At 42.2% G+C, this 14,685-nt stretch overlaps 1 protein-coding gene across 1 annotated transcript in view; it reads left to right on the plus strand.

Annotated features, from left to right (window-relative positions):
* The window catches only part of RNF125 (ring finger protein 125), a 38,556-nt gene extending 33,310 nt beyond the window's left edge, over positions 1-5,246 (plus strand). Inside the window, exon 6 of the mRNA XM_040984859.1 lies at positions 946-5,246. Within this exon, the coding sequence (XP_040840793.1) occupies positions 946-1,032 (87 nt within the window). The 3' untranslated portion in view covers positions 1,033-5,246. The remainder of the gene's footprint in view (positions 1-945) is intronic.
* Positions 5,247-14,685: the final 9,439 nt, after the last annotated feature.

A 14,685-nucleotide genomic window follows, 5' to 3' on the forward strand; every position in this document is an offset into this window, starting at 1 on the left:
ATGTATGTTTGGTCTGTTGTGCGTAAGATCTTTCTGACACACTGCAATTCAGGGTTGGTTAAGATGATGCTGCTTTTCTCAGTATTTTTTCTAACTTCTCAAAACTGCATTCTTCAATGAGGAAGAACTTGGAATAGTTTTCCTTTTTAAGTTTTTGTTTCATAAGCATACTGTCTCATTTTGTTACTTATAGCAGCTTCTAAAATGAATACTGTATTTTTATTTTCATTTAGTAAATATTTGAAGGTAAAAGATTAACCAAATTGCCAAAGAAAAGCCAGTATTGAGTCTAAGCTCCTGCACTCTCCTATGTTTTCTGGCTTTCCTTTGGGTTTTATTTATTTTTATAGTTTAGAATAACCTTCTGATTACAGATTCTACTTTCTCATTGTTGTTCTCATTGTTTCCTGTGGAAGAGGAAACGATTGCAGTGGACAGGGCTCCCCACAGCTTTTGCTTTACTTATACAAAGTACTGAAATAAAGTTTTGAATTCCACTTTAACACACAGGGGTACAAGGAGCAAGAGTTGTTTTCAACAGATTTTTTTGTTTTTGCAAGTAAATAATTCAGTGAGTATTTTGTATATAAATACAGATGGCCTTGAGGAAGATGGCTGATTTTAATCTGTTACTCATTTTTTAAGAGACATAGTCTTCCTGTTAGGATTTGTAATGTTGACTAGAAACTACTAATTTCATTAAAGACTTTAAATTCAAAATGAACAATTTTTCATAAAATTAATTTAATGATAGTAAAGTGAAATACAAAATACACTGGCCCCAAAGCCAGAGCCCTTGGTTTTACATCAGCTGCGTAGAACCCTGCAGAAGTCATTGAACTTAGAGCTGTACTTCCCTGCACATTGAGGGCACTGCATTAATTCTTATCCTTCCATTTCTGAAACACACTTGAGTAGGTATACTTCTGTTTTTCTTTATTATAGGATTTTAATATAATTGAAGAAGCTCTCATCCGAAGAGTCTTGGACCGGTCACTTCTTGAATATGTGAATCACTCAAGCACCACATAATTGTATTAAAGGTGAAGGGAAGTACACGATTGGGTTGCACTGCTAAGATGCTGCTTGAACACCTGGAGGGAAACTGTCAATGTTCAATGGGCAAAATGTACAACACAGATACCTGTTGGCCTGTGTTTATTGTTATTTTGCTTCTAAAATTGCTTTCACTTTGGTGATCTGTTTTGTATCCTAGAGTTTCTTAGATATATAATAACAAAAATTAGTCTCTGTCAGTATTTAATATATGGAAGAGACACAGGTCAGGTGTGTAATGGAGACCCTGTGATTATGTATAATGTCACACATTATATATTAATAATGACCATCATAGTTAGGCAAGAAAACTTTGTGTATTTTACGTAGAGAAGATGAGGAGTAAAATAGTGTGGACATTCAAGAAAATATAAAATCTGTTTCTAATCTTTAGTAGAATAACATGAATGATCTTGTATGGGGTAGGAAAGGAAAAATTTGGAAGTCAACAAAAACTCTTTAACCAAACTACATTATACTGTAAAAAGTAAATTTTGTGTTACAAATATATATTTAATTCTTTACTTTTTATAACTATGCACATGTAAGAAGTAGTTTTTTCTGAATATTTGTAGCTTACTATATAGAAGTATTTCTACAATACAGATAATTAAGAATCATCAACTGTATTTACAGTAGAAGAAATCACATAAATAATTGTGGAAAACCCTAAGGGCTTTGATGTATATCTTATTTTAATCTTTCTAAAAGTAATAAAACAAGTACTGAAACTTAGACACAAAAGTTGAACTTAATCCATAATTATAAGGAAACTTCTTAAATACTATTTTAGAACTCTGCCAGTTAGCTATGTGTCCTGTCACAATTATTAGTCTATGAAAGTAACTACTATATTGGTTTCAATGGTAATTACTTCCTTGCATTTTTAAAATTATTGTATCACCCAAGTCCCTATTTATATTTTAATTGTATCCATTTAAGATTATTTTATTAAATGAATATTTTATATTTCTTGTGAATTTGCAGATTCCCCTTCATCCTTCGTCCGTCCTTTACCCGTGAAGAGCCTGATCTTAGGCACATTCTCCTAGTCTGTGGGCTGCTGACTGTACGCTCATGGTACCAGTCAGCGTATCCCTCTGTGTCCTCTGCACACTGGCATTTGCAGCCAGAGGACTGAGCAGGCTCCGATTCAGCCTTTTTGGCAAGACGATAGGTCATGGTGTGTTCTTTCATCAGAAGGATAATACTATGTAGTTCTCTGTTTTTGACATAAGCTGAAATTGATACACAATGCCTAAATTCATAACTCATTTTGGTTTGGAGACTATCTCACATCATTTATTTTTCATTTATGAATGGAAACATTTCTATCAAGAGAAGCTTCCCCACACCTGCTATTTTATTAACCAGTGGCAGATTTTAGGTAGGAAAGGGAAAAATGAACATTTGGCTTCTTTCCTTTACCAATTTTCAGATAATAAACTTGCTTCCTATCACTTGTTCAGGTATTATGAAATCTTGGATTCAAACACATTTGATGGCTTCATTCCATTGTATCACTGAAGCTCAAACTGTCTCATTTTGACAATGAATGAGAGCCCCTTAATAAGTTTGCTGTAAATTCTTTTGACAGTAGGCTAGCAGCTTTGAACAGATTCCTTGCTATCTTGTATGACAAGATGCTGTAGGTTCAACTTGCATATTTTTCTGCCCAGGTTCTGGAATGTAATGTTTTTCTTAAAAACTTGGTTTCTTTCAAGGAAAAACTGTATTTTAAAAATAACAGATTGATGTGCAAAGATGCACAAACATTTCAAGAGTTTCTTTTGATAATTCTAGATACAACTGAGTTCTACTGGATTTTAATGTATCCTTTCTATTACAATGGTGCCTCTGTTCTATATTTAAAATCTTGGGCTTCAAAGACACCCAGGACATGATAGAATATCCTACAACTACCTTTTCCATTACTTATCTTATGCATGCACATCGCCGGATAACCAGTGATAACCATGCCAATGGTTAACCATGCCAATATGATAGCCAAAATAGTAAAAAAAAATGTTTTTTCATTTTTTTCCTTTCTCTGTTTTTAGTTAGTTTACCTATATTGACATTTTCATAATATATTGATATAACATTCTATAGGTTCTCCATTTCATCCTTTCATTTAGTTTAGTTCTTTCAGCAACAACATTTTTAACATCTGACACAAGCTTTTATTTAATGTCTGTTTTTCATGTCTGACTCTTAATAATAAATATATGACATGAAGCCAGTGAATCTATGAGGACTAGTTATATCAGCTCCTGGGGAAAAAACTCAACCTGTCTGGAGTTTGTTTCTTATTGAAATCACTTATAGACTCCTTTGTTGCTTACACATAAGTTGAGTTAACATCAGAGCCAACATTGTGGTGCTGTGGCATAAGCCACTGCTTGCAACACCTACATCCTTTATCAGGGTGCTGGTTAGAGTCCAACTGCTATTTCCTACACAGTTTCCTGGTAATGAACCTGTGAAGGCAGCATATGATGATCTAAGTGCTTGGGTCCTGGCCACACATGTGGGTGACCCTGATGTAGCTCCTTCCTTCAGCCAGCCCAGCCCTGGCTGTTGCAGCCATTGGGAGAGTGAACCAGAAGATGGAAAGTCTCTCTCTCTATGTGTCATTCTGCATTTCAAATAAATAAATAAATATGTAGAACAAATATGTATATGTAGTAATTATCATGGTGCCCACATTTTTCTGTAGTAAGTTTTCCATAACTTTGTAAAAGCCCTGTTACTATTTTCCCATCCAATATAAGACAATCAGGGAAATGTAAAACCAACTGAAATCTGAACAGTTTCATATCCTCTCTTTTATTATTACTAGCTTTATTTATTTGAAAGGCAGAGTTACAGAAATCTTCTATGACTTAGATCACTCCCCAGAGGGCCACAATGGCCAGGCCTCAGCCATGAGCCGCTTCCAGCTCTCCCACATTGATGGCAAGGCACAAGCACTTGGCCATCCTCTGTCACTTTCCCAGGCTCACTAGCAGGGAGTGGAATAGGAAGTGGAGCAATAGGAACTCTAACTAGCACTCAAATTGGAAATATAGGAAGCAGCTTAACTGGCTGTACCGCAACACCAGCCCCCACACTCTTTCCCTTTAAGATAGGTATTGATTTCAAGCTTGTTTCTCATAGTTGGTAACAAGTAGGGACAGATTTTCAGTTTCATAATTTCTCTTCATCCAATTTGAATAAATCATAAAACTTGTTGGACAACATGAGCAAAAGAAGAGGAACGTTTTACAAATTATCATTGGACTGAAAATCTAGTCCCTGAAAAAGAAAAAAGACCATGTCTAAGTGTTAACACTGACTGTCCAGACAATGAATTTTTTTTAATTTACAGCAATATAAAAGGTATCTTTTGATCTGTATAACTTGAAAAAAAATTAAAACTTTAAAAACTGTGTTTTAAATAAAGCTTTAAAATCTACCACTATTAACCTCAGTACAGCAATTCTGAATCCTGTCCCTACATTTCTCTTTTGATAATTTTGCCACCTACAGGACAAATTAGGTGCTGGCCGCCTGAATTATTTTATGTTCTGATTTATTTTGAATTCTAAAATGGTGAACCACAAATATTGTTTCACTGTGCCTTTAGCTTTTTATAAAAAGGATTTTTTTTACTCATTGTTTAAAAAAAATGAAAGCCAATATCTGAAGCTGTTACTAATAATCCAGTTTCACCTTCTTAATGATGCCTCAGGATATACCTTTCAAGGTCTTATAAGGGGAGGATGAACTCACATGCCACTCTTTGACTGCGAATCCCTTCTCAGCACAAAACTTATGGGGATTTGCCTTCCATATGTTTATTCCACCATTTCTAAAATATGCACAGAAAAATTTGATCGTGAATTATGGTAAAGTTAGGGATAGGGGTCAGATCTTCTCAGAGCTCTAGCTCCAATAATGTTGCTTCATCACTTTCACAGGGTGCTATGTGTCTTTCATTTTGAAATGAGCTTACTCTAATTATGGAATGTTTTATCATAATTTATATCCTCAAACACTGAAGATATTTTCAGAAGTACTGACATTTGTTCTATTATTCAACCATAAAAAAAACTGTATAATGATCAGAATTTAAAATGTACAATATTTTTTCTTCTGTGAATATGTATTATTATGAGAAATAAAGAATGGCAGGACCATTGCTTTCATGAATGTACCTACTGTGTCTTTCTTGAACATTGATCTTGGGGCAGGCATTTGGCCTAGTGATTAACTTTAACCACTGCGCCACCGCGCCGGGCCCAGGCCTAGTGATTAAGATACCATTTGGGACATCTGTGTCCCACGCTAGGCTGCCTGGGTTTGAGTCCCAGCTCCAATTTCCAGGCACACAAATCCTGGGAGGGAGCCAGGGAATGGCTTCATTAGATGCGTTCCTAACACTCACATGGGACACCTGGATTGAGGTTTGTGTTTCTGACTCCAGCCACAGGGAACAGCCCTGAACATCGTGGGCATTTAGACAAAAACAGTGGATGGGAGCTCTCTCCTCTCTATCTCTTAAATAAATTTTTTGAAAATTGATCTCGATCATTTTTTACACAAACGTAATATACTTTTTAAGTTGCCATTTAGGAACATCCATCACAAAAATATACTTTAGGTCAACAGTTCACAGCTAGGGACAATTTTGCCTTCCATGGCCACTGGCAACGTCTACAGATATTTCTGGTAGTTACATGTGTGCTGGGCTATGTTTTTGGCCTGAGCTCTAGGCAGAGGCAAGGGATGCTGCGCAACATCCCACAGTGCACAAGACAGCACATCACAATTATACTATCCCTGTAAGGACTTATTCCAATATCCCACCCTGGACCCTGCGCCATTTCTTCTTCCTCACTGCTCACGGAATTCGCGCCAGTCCAGCCATCCACCAATCAGATGTAACCTGGCATTCCACCTGAGAATCCCACCCCCAATCTCCCAGCCCCTTCCCCGCCCACTCGCCAATCATCCCCAGGCATTCACCTGCAGGCACCAATCCCCTGGGGCCTTGACCTCAATCCCTCCCAATCCCCGCCCCCCCACACCTGGCAGACAAAAAAGGCCCCCAGGTGCGGTTCGCCCCTTTTTGCTCTCTCTCTTCCTCTCCTTGGTTCTTCTCCCCTGCTCTTCCTCCCTTCCCTCCCCTTCCCCTGTTCCTGCCCCACTCGGTTCTCTCTCTCTCTCTTGCTCTCTCTCTTGCTCTTGCTCTTGCTCTCTCCTTGGTTCCTCTCCCCTGCTCTCCCTCTCCTCCTTCTTACCTCCCTTCCCCGTCCTTCCCCTTCCCCTATTCCTGCCTCGCTGGAATAAACTTCCTAAGATATGTCGTTGCGTCTGGTGTTTTCAGCTCACGGTAAAGAACCAGGTTGCGAGAATTAGCTGCGCGTAAAGTATCTTAATATCCTGTTACCTAAAACTAGAACTCTTACATTCTTTTAAATAACTAACAATCCCAAATGCCAGCAGTGAGTGCTGTGGTTTAGAAATTTCTGGGCTTGGGACCTGGTACAAAGGCTCATCAGCTAATTCTCCCCCTTCAAACACAGAGATATCATATGGTTGCTGGTTCATGTCACAGCTGCTCCCTTCCCATCCAGCTCCCAGCTTGTGGCCTGGGGAAGAAAAGGAGGATGGCCCAACACCTTGGGAACCTGCACCCACACAGGAGACCCGGAGGAGGTTCCACACCGGGATCCCATATGGGTGCTGGTTCTAATCCCGGCAGCCCCGCTTCCCATCCAGCTCCCTGCTTGTGGCCTGGGAAAGGAGTTGAGGACAGCCCAAAGCTTTGAGACCCTGCACCCATGTGGGAGACCCGGAAGAGGCTCCTGGCTTCGGATTGGCTCAGCTCCAGCCATTGCGACCACTGGGGAGTGAATCATCAGATGGAAGATCTTCCTCTCTGTCTCTCCTCTTTGTATATCCGCCTTTCCAATAAAAATAAAAATAAATCTTTAAAAAAAAAAAACAGGGAGGGGAGGAGGAAGGGAAGGAAAGCACAAGCAACTCAATCTCAGCTTCCCACATGGGTGGCAGTGTTGTACCCAGATTTTGAGATCCCCAGAAATCACCAGGAGTCTGAAGTCTATTCCAAGTGCATAAGGATGGTTTATTCAAGCACAGCACATCCGAGCCTGGGTTCTTGGTTGAGAGCAGGAAGCTGGCTGACCAAGACCCCTTACTGGAGTGCATATTCATAGTTTTTATAGGGGCAGTCCACAATAGTTTGAAAAGCAGCAATTCACAATAGCCTGCAAGGTGAAGGGAAATAGCACACATTCCCTCCCTTATCTAGACTGGACAGCCCATGCCTCCAGCAACTAAGGTAAGCACCCACTTAATTACTTGGAGCCACCTGTGAGATAACTGGACTTAGGTGGGTCTTGATTCATAAGAATTGGGACCCATCAGCACCAGTTTGTGTATCAGATGCTCCACCTCCCAGCTAGCTCCCTGCCTGTGGCCTGGGAAAGCAGCCCAAAGCCTAAAGATTTGGGACCTTGCACCCACATGGGAGACCAGAAAGGCACTCCAGGCTTCAGATCAGCTCAACTGCAGCCACTGCAGCTGCTTGGGGAATGAACCAGCAGATAGAAGACCTTTCTCTCTGTCTTTCCTTCTCTCTGTAAATCTGACTTTCCAATAAAATAAATAAATAAATAAATTTATTTTAAAAAGAAAGAAAAAAGATTGGAATCCATCAGTGCTAAAGGTCACATAGGCTGCTAAAGGTCACATAGGCCATTTGGCCTGCAAGCTCACACAGTTTCTTAGTAGCAATGAGCCATGAGCAAAAGGTTGGGATTTTGATACTGAGGTTCTTCAGCAGTATCTAACTTACCCCAATTATGGCCACTACTTCTCAAGGTGTGCGTCAGCGGGATGCTGGGACCTGGACTGGAACCCAGCATGATCGGGGCACCCTAACTGTGAAGTCAAATACTCGCCTGGGAACAGAGATTTGGCTTGCAATGGAAAACAACTCGGTTCCTCCTCTTTTGGGAAAAGAAACCACTTTGCAGTGTTTTTTCTTACTTTCCTAAAGTGTGGATTCAGCCAGGAAAACAGCACAGGGGCCAATCAGGAAAGTGGAGCTTACAATGGCTGGTTTAATAAAGGATGTTTAATATGGAAAACTAATTACAAAGGCATTGGAAGAGCTGAAAGAACAAGTGACACAGAACACAATTGATAAGGCCTTCCCACCAAGAAGTGGTATCAGCGAGGGAAGGGCAGCCTCACAGAAGCAAAAACTGGGGAAGAAGCCAACACCCAAAACACCAGGAGAGAGGGAAACCACAGCATCTTCCTTCCTGCCACACTGGCTGAATACACAGGACTCCCAGTGGGAAGCTCGTGAACAGCGGAAACTATGCTTACAAGGGTGAGGGGAAAAGGGTGGAAACAGACCTGCTTACTGAACAGCAAATTCATGGCTTCCATACTTTCAGCTAAGGTTACATCACAAGGGGTTTATTATCATGCCTAACAAATGGAATCAGGATAGTTGCAGGGCTAATTGGATTAGCAAATGATTCAACTACATCAAGTAACTGGACTCTTTATGTCTTTAAGCACTGCCATCTTCAGCCGACTGGCTTTTTTCTTTTATTTGCTCCTTTCACGGTTTCATGCTAATTTGGAGCAATTCCAGACAGCGTACTCTGTAGACACAAAACAATCCAGACATGGGTGTATAACTGTTTACTCCCATTTGTTTCGTGAACAGCAACAAAAAACCACTTCCCAGTGCCCCTCAAAATAATTCCTCTTGCAGCCCCTTTATCTTGAGTCATATGCTCATGCTTAGACTCCTGGCAAGAATAAATCCTTCAGACTTGCTTGTGCCAACCAGAGTTTTTCCTCTTGAGCTAGCAGTGACTGTGACCTCCAGAAGCGGACAGTTGGGACAAAGAAGATAGCACAACAGAAATCTTGAACTGTTAGAGTGAAGGATGGGATTTATGACTGTTGATAGGAAAATGGTGTCTCATATAGATTCTCTTTCACATTCCTAGTCATTTGATCTCCCTTCTACTCATCCTGACTCATTCATTCTGCCAATATACATGTGTTAAAGCAAAGTAGAGAAAGCAAAAAAGTCAGCATTAATCCAACAGAAGTGAAATTAATACTTACTTTAAAAACAGAAATATATAAGATTTTTCAAACATCTTATGTAATAAAAACTATATGCCTTCACTAGTTATTCAAAAGTAATATTGAAAAAAAAATTCTCAACTGGAACCACATTGGTGCTGATCACTTGGGACGAAGTATTGACCAAACAGAATGGACAAGGCTAAAATTGACTAGTAGCACTGTACTAGTGCAGCTCAGCTCTACATGAACACTGCACACAATACCGATTTAAAAACATGTACCGAAGGGTAAACAGTGAAACATGAACTTTCCTCCCACTCTATCATCTGGCTTTTAAATTCACTTCTTTAATGGTAACAACTTCCACCAGCAAAACAAGCTTTTGAAGATTTATAAGGCAAAGACAGAAATTTTCTAAAAATTATTTTTAGCTTCTTGTCACATCAATTACTTGTGGCTTAATGGATTTCACTGAAAAATTTTTGAATATGGGGATACCTGACGAGCACTGAGTGGGAAGAGGAAAGTCTACTTCCTTTTAGTCCAAGGAATTGTGGAAGACAAAGAGATTAAGGGCTTTGTCTCAGAAGGGAAAAAAGGTGTTAGGTTGAAGGCTGTGTGGAGGGCAGAGAGCAAGAAATCTAGGGCCTTATAGGCTATTCAGAACCTGGGCCCGGCACAGTGGCCTAGCGGCTTAAGTCCTCACCTTGAACGCGCTGGGATCCCATAAGGGTGCCAGTTCTAATCCTGGCAGCTCCACTTCCCATCCAGCTCCCTGCTTGTGGCGTGAGAAAGCAGTCCAATACGGCCTAAAGCCTTGGGATCCTATACCCGTGTGGCTCCTGGCTTCGGATTGGCACAGCACTGGCTGGCGCGCTCACTTGAGGAGTGAATCATCAGACGGAAGATCTTCCTCTCTGTCTCTCCTCCTCTCTGTATATCTGACTTTGTAAGGAAAAATAAATAATAATAAAATCTTAAAAAAAAAAAGATATGCATAACCCACCCAAGGGTCAGAACTGCATGCAGATGACATAAGATATTTACATAGAATTAAGTTTCTCAAAAAAAAAAAAGTTGTCTCTCTTCCAGTGTGGCACAGGGGGTACCCTAAGAGATGTTAAGAAAGCAGTTATTTTGAGAGCTAGAAGAGCTCTAAGAGGATGCCATGCTGAGGGTCAAAGACTGGAAGGTATAGCAGAAATGTGAGGGTTTTACAGTGTTGCTAAGGATGGATCAAGTAAGGCTTACCTTGACCCCGGTGAGACCGTCACAGAATCCTTCACGAGCAGGTTCTAGCAGCACAATGTCCAGAACTCACTGGTTTCTACAAGCAGCCAAAATTTGCCTGGCTGGGGGAAAAAAAAAAAGCATTTAGCAGTGTTTTATTCCTATTGCTCACAGAAGCCATTTATTTACACAGCTGAATATGTTAAGCCTGCGATTATCCATAAGAATATCAAATAGTTTCTCAAATGAAATGCCACTGAGACAGAAGATTGTGTCATTTGGTACTTAATGATTTATTATTTAAGCTAAAATCTCAGAGAAAACTACCTTTTCCTTATTCTTAGGTTCTGGTGGATTTCCACACATTGCCAGTTACATATTTGCATGTATACCAAATGACTTCTTAGAATATATGAGGGTGTAATATAATCATGTTTGGATTAGACGCCAGTACAGCTGCTGTTACAGTGAAAGAACCAAGCAAACAAAGTTAAAGCTAGGCTGGTATTGTGGCACAGTGGGTTATGCCACATATGCAACCTAGCATCCCATTTTGGTGTCTTAGAAGGGATTTAAGTCCCCATTTAGGTCCCCAGCTGTACTACTTCCTATCCAGCTCTGGGCTAATATACCTTGGGAAGCAAGTGCAGAAGGCCCAAGCATTAGGGACCGTGCACCCATGTGGGGCTTAGATGCTCCTGGTTCCTAGCCACTGAGTGAATTGGCCTGGCCACTGAGTCAATCACAAGATGGATGATCTCTCTCTGAGTCTCTCCCTCTCTCTGCCTTTCAAACAATCTCTTTAAAATAAATAAAATTAACATTAGGGGTAGATTCCCAATGTATACTGAAAAACACTTTTATATAGAAAATACATCTTAATTCCAAAAAATGGCCTGAGTGATCTGTAAGTGGAAACACATTATAAAAAAGCTGAAATTTAGGGGGCTAGTGCTGTGGCAGAGCAACCTCCACTTATGGTATTCCCATTTCATACTGCTGTTGGTTTATGTCCCTGCCACTGCATTACCCATTCAGCTCCCTTTTAATGAGCCTGGGAAAACAGCAAGAGATGGTCCAAAGCCTTGGAACCCTGCACCCATGTGGAACTCAGCAGAAGCTCCAAGCCCCAACCCTTTGGCCGTTGCAGTCATTTGGGGCCTGAACCAGTGGGTAAAAGATTTTTCTTTCTGTTTTTCCTTATTTCTCTGCATATATGCCTTTCAAATAAAAAAATCTTTAAGAAATTATTAAAGATGCTGAAATTTAGAACCCAATAACTACTTTATGAAAAAATTTGTAAAATCACCTAGAGTACTGCCATTAGTCGCTCCTCCCAAGAAACCTCGAGTTAAAATTAGCTTTCCTATTCTGCCTCCACTATATTTGCTGCTAAAAAGGAAAAATAATAAAGCTTCAGAATGCCGTGATTCAGTACAGGGACTTGGCTGTTCATCAGCCAAGTAACCATGCATTATTCTAGAAACCACTGTTTTAATATGTACATAAAGACTCATTGCCTCCAAAACGTTTTTTTCATTAAATCCATTCAATTCCAAGCATTGCAGTGCTATTCTCATTTTCCTTACTGCTAATTCAAATTTAAACTTTAATACTTTGGCAAATGCTACTTTTAAAAAAAGATTTACTTATTTTTATTGGAAAGGCAGATTTACAGAGAGAAGGAAAGACATAGACAAATATTATCTATCCGCCGATTCACTCCCAAAGTGGCCCCAACGGCTGGAGCTGAGCTGCAGGTGGGCCTACCTGAAGCCAGCAGCCGGGAATTGCTTTTTTCAGTGTCCCAGGCAGGTGCAGAGTCCTGAGGCTTTGGGCCATCCTCTGCTGCTTTCCCAGGCCACAAGTATGAGGCAGGATGGGAAGTAGAGCAGCCTGGACACGACCAGGTGCCCATACAGGATGCTGGTGCATGCAAAGCAAAGATTTAGCCACTAGGCTATCATGCCAGGCCCAGCAAATACTGTGTTTTTAAAATACCTTTCTCTTTTTTTTTTTTTAAGATTTATTCTTATTATTTTTTTATTGGAAAGGCGGATATACAGCGAGGAGAGACAAAGAGGAAGATCTTCTGTCCGATGATTCACTCCCCAAGTGAGCACAATGGCCGACACCATGCCGATCCGAGGCCAGGAGCCTCTTCCAGGTCTCCCACGCCGGTGCAGGGTCCCAAAGCTTTGGGCTGTCCTCGACTGCTTTCCCGGGCCACAGGCAGGGAGCTGGAAGGGAAGCGGGGCTGCTGGGATAGAACCGGCGCCCATATGGGATCCCGGGCATGCAAGGCGAGGACCTTAACCACTTGCGCCACCGCGCTGGGCCCTTAAAATACCTTTCGACAGGCAGAGGGAGAAAACTGAAAAGTTCGGGGAGGAGGAAGATAGAGACCCTCAACAGTCAGGGCTGGGCCAGGAGTCTGGAACTCTCTCTTGGTCTCCCAGATGGGTGGCAGGGGTCTCACTTGGCCCTTCTCACAGTACTTTCCCAGAGCAGGAAGAACAGCCTGGACTCAAACCAGCGCTCCTGATTAGCTATATGAGTGGAACTGCAGGCAGCAAGCTAACGCACTCTGTTATAACTCAGGCCCCGGATTTGGGCTCTCTCACTTTAAGAGTGTAAACTAGTTGAGTACAAAATTCCTAACCTGGGCCCGATGCGGTTGCCCAGCAGCTAAGGTCCTCACTTTGAAGACACCAGGATCCCATATGGGTACTGGTTCTAATCCTGACAACCCTGCTTCCCAACCAGCTCTCTGCTTGTGGCCTGGGAAAGCAGTCGAGGATGGCCCAAAGCGTTGGGACCCTGCACCCGCATGGGAGACCCAGAAGAAGCTCCTAGCTCCAACTGTTTCGGTCGCTTGGGGAGTGAATCATCGCTTGGGGAGTGAATCATCGGATGGAAGATCTTCCTCTCTCTCTCTCTTCCTCTCTCCATATATCTGACTTTGCAAGAAAAATAAAATAAACCTTAAAAAAAATTCCTAACCTTTGGTAAAACACTTAGGATATAGTGCTGGCAAAAGGTAAAGCGCACAATGCATTGAAAGACCTAAACTAGCTTTTAGCCTTGGTTCCAGGATTGGGAAGTAGGTCATTTTGCCCGGAAGCAGAATTTGGAGCTGAGCAGTGTGGTGTTTAGACAAGAGAAGCGTTCACGAAAGCAGAAACAACGAAAAGTAGAATTGGTTACTGCAAAGTGGCTTGTTTACACATTTGACTACCATCATTCTACAGCTTTGTCCAAGTTCACAGAAACAAGTCGGGTTTGACGTTGTGGTACGTAAGCAGGTGTGACTCCATTTGAGCTCCATCCCTGGGGTCGGTGGAGGAGCAAGGGGAACCAATGACTTTCCATAAATTAACTCGGCACAATGCAGGCAGAATTGAATTAACTGCTCAACTTCCCGTTCCACTTACGATTATGACCATGGTGTTGAGGATTTTAACCAAAGATGACAATAATAGCACTTGATTTAAACTAAAGATGCTCGAGGTGAAGATTTCCTTTAGTTCCTTTCACGACACTATGACCCTACAGATACCTGTGGTCAAATTCTGGGATTGAAAGACCCATGAAGATTTTTTTTAAATGTAGCGGTTAACCTTATGTAGCCTAGGTACATGCTCCTATTTCCTTTTTTTCAAGGATATGAAAAGCCTCCCAAAACTTTTTTCACATGAAACCAAAACCCAAATTCCCACATCCTGATAGAATCGAAACATCCTAGCACGGGCTGATAGTAAAAAGCCTGAACGTTTCAACGGGGGTGGGAGATGGGAGGTGGAGGTGGTTACTCGAGAAGGAAAAGGGGAGTCCCTGGCAAACGGGGCGCGCGGCCGGTGACGTCACGGCTTGCCAGACAACGGTTGCGAGGGAACCGGCCGGCCTCGCCCCGCTCCGCGTGTCCGCGGGCCTCCCGCGCGGGGCAGCTGCGGGCGGCGGGATCCCGGAGCACCGCGAGCCTCCGGTGCCTCCCCGCCCTGGGCTGAGGAGCATGGCGCACACCGCCTCCATTTGTCTACAGGTCTCGGATGCGAGGGCGCCAGCGGCCGGCGGGAGGGACCACGCGGGGACACCTCTCTACCCACCCGTGACACGAGAGCAGGTCGAGCCACAGCAGCGCTCTGCGCCGGCGGAGGGGTGACGGTACAGGGGGGCCATGCGAAGCGGGTGGCACGGACCCCCGGGGAGGGGGTAGAGCGGCGGGGGACGCGAAAGGATGCGGCCAACGCCAGGGAAGCCAGGGCGGCACCA

This window comes from Ochotona curzoniae, unplaced genomic scaffold (genome assembly GCF_017591425.1).
Source record: "Ochotona curzoniae isolate NIBS_2020 unplaced genomic scaffold, NIBS_Ocur_1.0 contig_43, whole genome shotgun sequence".
Lineage (NCBI taxonomy): Eukaryota > Metazoa > Chordata > Mammalia > Lagomorpha > Ochotonidae > Ochotona > Ochotona curzoniae.